The sequence below is a fragment of the Drosophila navojoa genome, chromosome X, assembly GCF_054131105.1.
Source record: "Drosophila navojoa isolate 15081-1374.11 chromosome X, UAZ_NAV_1.0, whole genome shotgun sequence".
Taxonomy (NCBI): domain Eukaryota; kingdom Metazoa; phylum Arthropoda; class Insecta; order Diptera; family Drosophilidae; genus Drosophila; species Drosophila navojoa.
Genome location: NC_142895.1, coordinates 7,523,810 through 7,534,188, shown reverse-complemented (window position 1 = coordinate 7,534,188; position 10,379 = coordinate 7,523,810). Strand labels below are relative to the sequence as shown.

Below are 10,379 nucleotides of genomic sequence, written 5' to 3'. Positions count from 1 at the left end.
AGCAGCAACAGCAGCAACAACACTGCCATAGCCCATAATGAGACGAAGACAAAACGACGGCAATTTCAAGTAAGCTACGGCACATGCACACCGAGCAGCGCTGCTGCGGCCGACGTCGCTGCCGGCGGCAACGGCAACAGCGACAATAAGCAGCGACAACGACGAATTGGCTGGCCATTGCCATTTCATTCGAACAAATGAAGGGGCCAACTCGTTTTAGCTCTGTCACACGCGGGCAGGCTAATGGGACGACACACTCACACACACACACGTACACAGATCTGTATACACATATATATACACAAGCGCACACACCAAGCCCCATGAGAGAGCGCACTGGCGCTCTTTGGTTGGCGAGCAAATGACACTGTGTGACGCTGTGGCCGGCTACGGGAGAGCAGCAGAGCGAGGGAGAGTGAGCAAAGGTGCGTGAGCGGGCAGGTGTGCTGGTGTGTGTGTGTCCGTGTGCCTGTGTGTGTGCTTGTATGCTTCTGCTGCTGCTGGTGCCGCTCACTCGCTCGGTCAGCAAACACAAATACGTCGCATGTCAACCACTCGTCCACTCAGACGACAGTGTGAGAGCGAGACAGCAGTAGCCCAAAATGCTTCGTGGCCTGCTCGCACCAATACCCACACGCACACACATTTGAATGTGGTCGTGGTCAAATGTCCCACGAATTATTTTTTCCCTATACACACACGCACACAAATACACATACAGCGCTGACCGTGCGTATGCGTGGGACATTAGAGTCGCCTACGCTTACGCCTACGCTTTTGGCTTTGCCTTTTGCCACCCCCAGCAGAAGCCATTGCCAGTGGCAGCCGAACTGTTCTTGTGGATTACTTTAAATTTGATGCCATCATAAACTGCCTTTAAGTTTTCCACCGGTGAATATTTGAGACTTATTGAAAATGCAATCAAACAGCCAGCCAAAGAGAGCCGTTTTTCTCTTCGGTCTGCACTGCTTAGCCGACAGCTGCGCGTCAGCGTCAGTGGTGCGACCGAGAGAGAGCCAACTGCCAATAGCGCTGTCGCATTCGTCTATGTGTGTGTGCATGCATGTATAAATTTGTGCGGAGTGTGCCTGTGTGTGTGTGTATGTATGTGTGCGCTGACCCAACGACGACAATGTGACACAGCCTAAACAAGCAGCAAGAGCAGCAGAAGCAGCAGCAGCAGCAGCAGCAGCAGCAGCGACAGCAGCGGCAGCAAAAGGCATCACAAAGACCGCACGAATACACCTACAATAACAACTACAACTGCAGGCCAATTCCAATAGCGCAAGCGACGTCGCTGCTCTCATACTCTCGCTCTCTTCGCCGCACACACACACACACACACACACTCACACACTGCTCACTCGCTCGTTGGCTGGCTGGGCCTGTGCTGCGTTTCAGGTAGACATTTGTGGGGCAGTTACGTTGAACTTGTCCGCTGCTGCGTGTCTGTTGCTGCTGCTGTCGTCTCTGCAGTGCTGTGCTCTTTGCCGTCGCTCGTCGCTGCGAGAGCAAAGTGTCACCCACCCCGCTGCCGCTGCCGCTGCGTATGCGTGCGTTTGTCTCGTCTCTCTGTGTACGTGCTCGTGTATGAGCGTGTGTGACTGTGTGTGTGTGAGTGTCTGTGCTGCCGCTGTCTCTGCTGTTGTCGCTGTCGCTGTCGCATTTGTCGTCGTCGTCGTCGTCGTTACATTTTTTCTGCTCGCAGCGGCACGACAATCAGTGTCACCCACGACTTTCGAAGGAGTGGATCTCTTCTGCTGCCGCTGCTTCTGCTTCTGTCGCAGTCACAGTCACCGTCACAGTCATAGTAACAGTCACAGTTACAGCCACAGTCACAACAATAACTGTTTCGTTGCCTACTACGTTCTTCGTCTCTGTGTTTTGTTTGTGTGCCCCGTGAGACAACAACGTTGCAAGCAGCTACCGTCGCCGTTGCCGTCGCCGTCGCGATCGGACAACAAATAATAATAATAATAATAAAAAAAATTGATTAAAACAATTTAAATAAAAACAATACAAATTAAAAAAAAAAAAGAAAAAACAAACGAAAACTAAATGAAATATGCAAAATATGTGAAATTTTTTATGGTGACAAAAACTAAACCAAAAACAAATTAAAAAAAAAAACAACGAAAAATTTAGTGCAAATTCTAACGGACAATCAAAATTGTAAGTACAAGAAAAACAAATTATTTATTTGGTTAGTTGAGCAATTTTTTTATGTGCTTTGCCGTCGGCCAAACAAAACAAAAAAAAAAAAAACCGAGCAAAAAAATTAAAAAGTGTTGAACAAATTTCGGGCGAAAATATTTCCAAAAAAGAAAAGATACGAAATTTGTAATTAAGATTTTTGTCTTTTTAAATGTTGCTTGAGATACAAATTGAGATACAAATACGCGCAGCGCCCAGAGCTGAGCACTAGACCAAGTCTCCAGCCTCCGTTTGAGCCTCAGCCTCGGCTTTGGCATCATCATCATCATTATCATCTCTGTCTCTCTCTCTCTCTCTCTTTCTCTCTCTTGCCCGTTCATTGCTCCTCCAATTTATTGTTGTTGTTATTATAATGTGTACTAACAGCAACAACCAACAACAACAACGATAAACAGGAGTTTGTTGTCGTCTCTCGTCAGCTCTTGGAATTTGTGACTTTCAACATGCCGATAATAAAAAATATACAACAACAACAACAGTAAACAACTAACAACAAACACATTCGACGCTGGCCATCAAAACTTGTGATTGGTTTTTTGTTGTTGTTGTTGTTGTTGTAGTTGTTGTTGCTGCTGCTGTTGCTTTCGTCTCTTAAGACATTTAAAGCGTTTGACAAAAATAATTACCACACGAACAGCCACACACACACACACACACGCACACATTGGCCACTGCCATTACACATTTCGTTTTGTTACCAACGTTTCTAATGACTCGAAGCCATAAAATCGTGAAAAACAAGAGAGAAGTTTTGAACCAATTTCAAGCACCCAGCAGAAGTTTCGATAGATCATTGGGAAAATTGGCTTTGGAAATTGCTCGAATGCCGTTTGCCCCACTGTGCAGACGCTTGTAGATGCAATCGATCCTTGCGAATCAATGTCACTGATGTATCTCGAAGATATTTTAGCCAATACTTGCGCTTAGTTTAGTGAAAGCAAAGCAAATATACTAAGAGCACTCAAAAGATACATTTCTATCTGAAAATATTCTCATATAAATCCAAGGATACTTTTGTATCTTATGAATATATGTATGTATCTTGATGGTATTTTAGAGCAATCGCCTTAGCGTTTATTTGCTAACGCTTCATTACTGCAAATATACTTTCATATCTCACAGATACTTTTGTATCTTTCGCATTTCACTGCAGAAAATTCTCTCATCTTAGTTATATTTTATAATTAATATATATTTTTCATATTTTGCTAATCATTTATTGTAAGTTACTTTTGTATCTATAAGATACTTTTGTATCTTTTGCTAACATTAAGATACTTTTGTATTTCATAAACAACTTTTGTATCTTTTATCAGTAATATTGAATTTTATGGCAAGCGAATTTCCCACATGAGATGCAGAGTGACAGCTCCTGTTGTATCTCATAGATACTTTTGTATCTTTTGCTAGAAATGTGGCATTTTCGTTGCAGAGAAACGTCTCATAGTTTTGCTCTAGTATATACTTTAATCTCTCCGATTAGTATCCCGCAGATACTTTTGTATCTTCAGCATGGTATTAGATCGTACAAGTCCTTAAACCATATCAGACACCACAAGCGACTGCACTCGCCCATGCCGAGGCCCGTTCACCTGCCAAGCTGGCCGGATTAGAGTATTGCCACATCAAGTACATCGCCGCTCAACTGGGCTGTTGGCTATGTTGGGCACACACACACACACACACACACACACACACTCACACTCGCACACAGCGAGAGATGTGTATTCATTTATGTATGTTTATATGGCTGACATTGGCGCATGTGTTTGTTGAACATTTGAGATTGATTCCGAGTGATAGCGCAATAGAGGGGCACCCAAAGGCGGCTAACAGCAGCGCTGATCGCTCGACATGCGGCTGCGATGTGGCCGCGATCCCCATCGTCGCTTTAACAATTGTCCCCATCGTTGTCCGCTGCCTGCCTGTCTGGCCCGCACCGCACCGCCCCGTCCCGCCCCACACGCTACACTTTGGCCATCAATTCTGCGCCGCTCGTCAGTCACAATTACAGCGAAACACGGCAACAATAAAAACCAAAAAAAAAAAAGACACAAAACTGAGAAAAAAGCCACTTGGACTAGCTGCCGATCGCCGCGTGTTATCGTCGTCTTTGCGGCTTTAATGGGGGCCCCCGAACAGACGAGCGGCCGAAAAGGCCGTAAAAGATTTTGGCCAGGCAAATGAGCAAATGCCGCTGACCAGCGCCCGCTGACGTTTAATACAGATCTCCGGCGACTGGCCAGCCAGCACAGTGATTCACGGCCAGCAAGACGAGTAGCCAATCTGATTTACAGTTATCATATAAAACACAATTCGCTGCATGCCAAGAGATATATGGAGATATATAGATTTATGCGGATTCGATTTGCAATATAAGAATTTGCCCAGAATTGCCTTCGTTGGCTCCACTGTGCGTGTGTCGCAGTGTCTCCGCGATTTAATTGCGCAGCAAATTTCAAATCTGTAATTGGCATGGCTTGCTGCAGGGTGGTGTGGGGTGCCACGATGATAACACAAAAAGTCGCAAAAAGTTGCGCAATTTTCGCAGCTGTAACAGCGACACCCTGCGCTGCCCACTCAACCGACGCCCATTTCTCTCATTTAGCTCTGATTAGGTTTTTGCCATCGCCTTGAATTACCCCCGCCAACAGCACTCCGAACAGTCCACGTCCCTTCGGGCTGCCCCTGCTGCGCTGACCGAGTGACTTTCAGCCACATTTGATTGACGTCCGCGACACTTTGGACTCGCCCGTTGCCCGTTGACAACTGAGCTGCGACGAGCCGTGTCGGGAGCCTCTCTCTGCCTAGCGACTGACGACAGATTCAGCTCAAGATCCGACGGCAAAAAAGCGTTGTTTTGTTTAGCATCAGATACTTTGCTTAATTAAAGATACTTTTGTATCTGAAACTGCAATTCAACTTAAATTCAGCTGCATTGCGGTGCAGGGATATGATATTGTATCTCGCATTGATTTGCTTAGCTAAAGATGCTTATATGACGTGATAAGATACTTGTGTATCTCGAATGAACTTTGAAACTAATCTCAGTTGCTTAGATATGCCTCAAAGATACATTTGTATCTCAACTACTAAGATATGACTTAAAGATACATTTGTATCTCAACTACTAAGCTGGCAGTGATTCGCGTGAGTTTTCAGGTCAAAAGATACTTTTGTATCTTGCATCCGAACTCATGCTACTTTTGTAGTTGAGAGATACTTTTGCATTTTGAACTGATTTCTTTGAGATCCTTTAGCAAAATATACTTTTGTATCCTGAATTGAATCCCTTGAGATTCTTTAGCAAAAGATACTTTTGTATCTCAACTACTAAGATATGCCTTGAAGATTTTTTTTTGTTTAATGAAGTGATTTACTGCTGATTTTTTAGTTAAAGATACTTTTGTATCTATAATCGTCTCTCCCTAGTCAAAGATACTTTTGTATCTTGGCTTGACGGTTTTGTGTACCAAGAACTTTTGTATCTTCAAATCATTTGCTTGAGGTAAAAATACTTTTGCATCTCAAATAGATTTTTAGAAGAAGCGACACCTTAAAGATACTTTTTTATCCTTTAGATACTTTAAGACAGATACGATGTTAGATTTAAAGATTTATGGCCTCGTTAGCTGCATTTAATCTTGTTGTAAGATTTTCCTCATCTATCTTTAAATGACTTTTAGCTACATTTATATCTTTTTCACACACACACACACGCACAAATGTCAATCCAATCTAATCCGCGACTTTTCTCTTCAACTTCTTCTGCTTGCAGCGAGAACCCAGCCAAAAAAAAAAAAACAAAACCAGGAACAATGGAGCACATTATGAATCCATTCATGTCGTCCGCTTATCTGCTGGGCCACCCGCATGCCCATCCCCACTCGCATGCCCATCCCCATGCGCACTCGCACATTGGTGCCAAATCGCCAGCCAGCTCGCCGGGCACGTCGGCCGCCACGGACCGCAGCGCCGGCTGCAACAGCAGCGGCAGCAACCACAACAGCAACCACCACAACAGCAAGTCCAGCTCACATGCCAGCTCAAAGCCGAAGCGCTGGGGCTCGCCGCCCATCAACCTGGCCGGCCAGTTCATCAATCCGGCGACGGGCAAGAAGCGCGTCCAGTGCTCCATCTGCTACAAGACCTTCTGCGACAAGGGCGCCCTCAAGATCCACTTCTCGGCGGTGCATCTGCGCGAGATGCACAAGTGCACGGTGGACGGCTGCAACATGGTGTTCAGCTCGCGGCGCTCGCGGAATCGCCACAGCGCCAATCCGAATCCGAAGCTGCACTCGCCGCATATTCGCCGCAAGATTTCGCCGCACGATGGACGCACCGCTCAGCAGTTTCCCGTATTTCCGGCGGCTGCGGCCGCGGCCGCTGCCTTCCCGGGCCTCCTGCCGCCGCCGCCACACCATCCACATCATCCGCACCACCCGCACCACCCCCATCATCCGGCCGTGGGCTACGGCCCGGCGGCAGCGGCGGCTCACGTCATGTTCGGCGGACAGTCGGGTCTGCATAGTCTCGGCCTGCTCGCCGGCCGCACGCAGCACGAGCGGCTCTTTGCGGAGGCGGACAACGATGCGGATGCGGATGCGGACGCAGATGTGGATGGCGATGCGGACGCGGATGCGGATGCCGAGGATGAGGGCGTCTATGTGTATGTGGACATGCATGCCAACAGCTCCAGTCCAGCTAGTCAGGATTGTCACAGCGATGCCGATGCCGATGCGGATGCGGATGCGGATGCGGATACCGAGGCGGAGGCCGAAACAGAGCTGCACTGCAGCCTGAGCCTGGCCAGCAACACCAACAGTCACACCAGCTTCGATGAGGAGGATCGCGCGGAGCAGCCGCTCGACTTCAGTTTGCACAAGCGACGCGAGCCCGAAGCGGAACGGGAGAGGGAGAGAGAGAGGGAGAGGGAGAGGGAACAGTCACAGCCACGCCCAGCTGCTGCCGAGCCAGAGCAGGAGCTGTGCGATGTGCGTCGCATCAAACGGTCGCCCAGCCCCTGCGGCGGCAGCGGCTTCTCCATGGAGCGTCTCCTGGGCAAGCGTCGCCGGCACGACAGCTGCGCCTCCAGCTCGCAGGAGTCGACGACGACGGCCATCAAGATGGAACTGGAGCTGGACGGCGACAGTGCGGATGCAGTGCATCTACCCACCGACCATGCCCACGATCTGTCCACGCCTCTGGCACGCAAGCACCTGCCCAGTGGCAGCGCCAGCGGCAGCGGCAGCGGCTCACCCCATCCCGCCCATGCCGCCCACGCGTCTCCAGTCACAGCCACAGCGCAGAGCCCCCAGCCTCAGCCCAATGCGCTCGCCATCTCGGGTCATGCGCTGGCGCCGTCGCCGCCCTCGCTGCTCTTCGGCATGGACCTGGAGGAGCAGCATCATCTGCGGCTGCTGCAGACGCAGATGTTTGCGGCCGCCGCAGCAGCCGCCGCCCAGTCGCCCGGCGCCGCCGCCGCTGCGCCCTGGAATCTGTTCTCCGAGGTCTATCGCTCGATGCTGCTCAGCAGCAGCGGCGGCAGCGGCAGCATCGCCGGCATCGCTGGCATTGCTGGCATCGCCGGCAGCAACCTGAAGGCGCCCCAAGCGGCGCCGACGACGCCGCAGTCGGCGCAATACAGCGACATGCCGCCCACCAATGCCGCCATTTCCGTGTAAGCGAATACGGCGGAGCATGTACGGAGACGCGACGGAGAGATCAAGTAATTAGAGGAGAGGCAAACCTAGGAAAAGTTCTCAATTGATCAGCAGCAATCCCCAACAGCCCCCTCCCCTACCCCGTTTTTTTGTGTGTAGCCATGAAATGGTTTTTAGTGTATCCCCAAAAGTTGAAATTGAAATTGAAAACGCAATTGAAGTTGATTGAAACTGAATCTTGATCTTGATTGAATGATTGTATTGGTGCCGTGCCGCACTTAGCTTTTCTACTCGTACTTGTGTTATATATAAAAACAAATTTATTATTATTAATAATTTTTTTTTTTAACAAATCTATTGCTATCTCTATATATATATAAACATTTTTTTTTTTTGATATTCTAAGATAATGCGACATCTAAGTGTATAGTATTCAATCCGTTCCTCAGTGCAAGTGCACCCAGTGTGGTCCAAAGAGTTTGCCTGTGTGTGTGTGTGATTGTATGTGTGTGTGCGTGTGTGTGTGTGCAACTCTTTCGATCCACTGTACGGCGTACAACGAAGTATTCATATTTATATGTATCCACACATATATATATATATATAAATATACAGATATATATATATATATTAACTAAAAAGCAAATAATATATTATGTAATTTTAAGTGCAACAATTTTTTTTTCATAGCCAATAACTATTTGTATTTGTAACTAACTTTATATAGGCATATACCGCTATACATAAATATTATTATTATTAAAAAAAAAGAGAAAGAAAATTAAAAAAAAAAAAAAAAAAAAAAAAAAAAAAACATATCTCGTGTGTTTATGCTCCCCGTTTTAGTTCATAGATTACTAAACGAATTCTACAAAGTCCCGCAACGAACATGGCTAAATCTAAGATATTTGCTCCTTGCATCTACCCGAATAGATCAGATCCATGACTGTTTAGTAGAAATGTTATTGCTCTATCGAAAATCGAAATATTGAAATATTGAAAAATTGAAAATTTGCTCCTTAAGAGTTTTATTGTGTATTTAATAATGATATTTCATTTGAACAATAAAAACCAAACAAAATTAAACAAAAATTGAAAAAAAAAAAACCAAATGTCTTTTGACTTGGGCGGGATTGAAGGAAATTGAAAGTAAACTAAAATGTATTATATTAGATTGTTGAAGAGGTTTTAGGAATGCTAAATTTCATATAGATGGTGTGTGGATATATTAATTTTACAAGTAGATACTAATAATATATTAGAGTTCTTAAATCGAATTCTGGTATATTTATTTATCGGAAATATTTGAGAGCTACGTCGGAACTATATGGAATGGAATTGTATTGGAAATCTACTGGAACTATATTATAACTATGCTTGCCTATAGCAAGAGAGAGAGAGAACTAGATATATGAAAAGATTATATGTAATCAGAGAGATACATAGAGAGAGAAAGATAGAGAGGGAGATTTCAATAAGAGAGAAAATGCAACTAATTTTGATAACTAACTAAACCAGGCATTCGAGTAGTAAATGCCCTCTCCCTCGCCCCCTCTCTATCCATCTACATATGTGTTTATGATACACTTATATATCTATCTCATCATAATCAGATTTGTGGCATTTCTTGGGGAGGCGTGACATTCATATCCAGGCTACTTTTGGGTCTGTCTGACTGGTCGTATGGCAACCGCATTATCAACCACATCATCATCATCATCATTATCATAATCATAATCATTATGGTATATGCTAGGCAGAGGCCACTTATGAACAGATTACACGCAGGCAGGCACTCGAATGCCATATGAATAGAACATTGCGTGGCTCCAAATGCCGAATTCTAAATTCGGCATATAAAAAAACAGTTCAATGGAGTTTCAGATTGAGATTCCCAACTGAAGCTGAAGCTGGAGTTGGAGCTGGAGCTGTAGCATAGTTGCGTGAAACCGAAACCGAAACCGCAAAATTGACATGAATGCGTGTAGACTGTGAAGAAAATGTCAAGTGCCGTCGCGCGAGGGGGAGCAAGACAAAAAAAGAAGAGCAGAAAACGAAAAGGATATATGACTGGCTGAGAGTGTGAGAGTGTGAGAGCGAGAGAGATGGAGATGGAGGGGGCAATCCGTCAGTGTGTGTGTGTGTGCGTCAGTCAGACAGCTAAATGCTTGCCACATTATGAGATGATCCTTGGCAGCGTTGTCACTTGAGACACCAATACACAAACACCAGCACACACACACACGCACACACACATGCATATGGCAACCACAATGACAACGACAACGACAACGTGGCTCTGTGAAATGGCTGCTCTCATCTCTGGGGATCTATTTACTTTTAAGTTTTTCTGAATTGGATGATGTCACGAGGCGGGAGCCATCAACGGGCGGGGGGCGGTGGTGCGGTGCGATGCGGTGCGGTGCGAGTGGGTGACTTTTGTATTCAAGTGGTTTGGCAATGCGACGGAAGCAAAGGAAAAGGTTTCGCTTCGTGCGGCGC

The 10,379-nt window shown here is 46.2% G+C and overlaps 1 protein-coding gene across 1 annotated transcript; it reads left to right on the top strand.

Moving 5' to 3' along the window:
- Positions 1-1,234: 1,234 nt before the first annotated feature.
- Positions 1,235-8,881, top strand: disco (disconnected). The gene is made up of 2 exons (XM_089263740.1): positions 1,235-2,172; positions 5,993-8,881. Exon 2 carries the CDS (start codon positions 6,033-6,035, stop codon positions 7,896-7,898), a length of 1,866 nt encoding a protein of 621 aa, XP_089119866.1. The 5' UTR covers positions 1,235-2,172; positions 5,993-6,032; the 3' UTR covers positions 7,899-8,881.
- Positions 8,882-10,379: the final 1,498 nt, after the last annotated feature.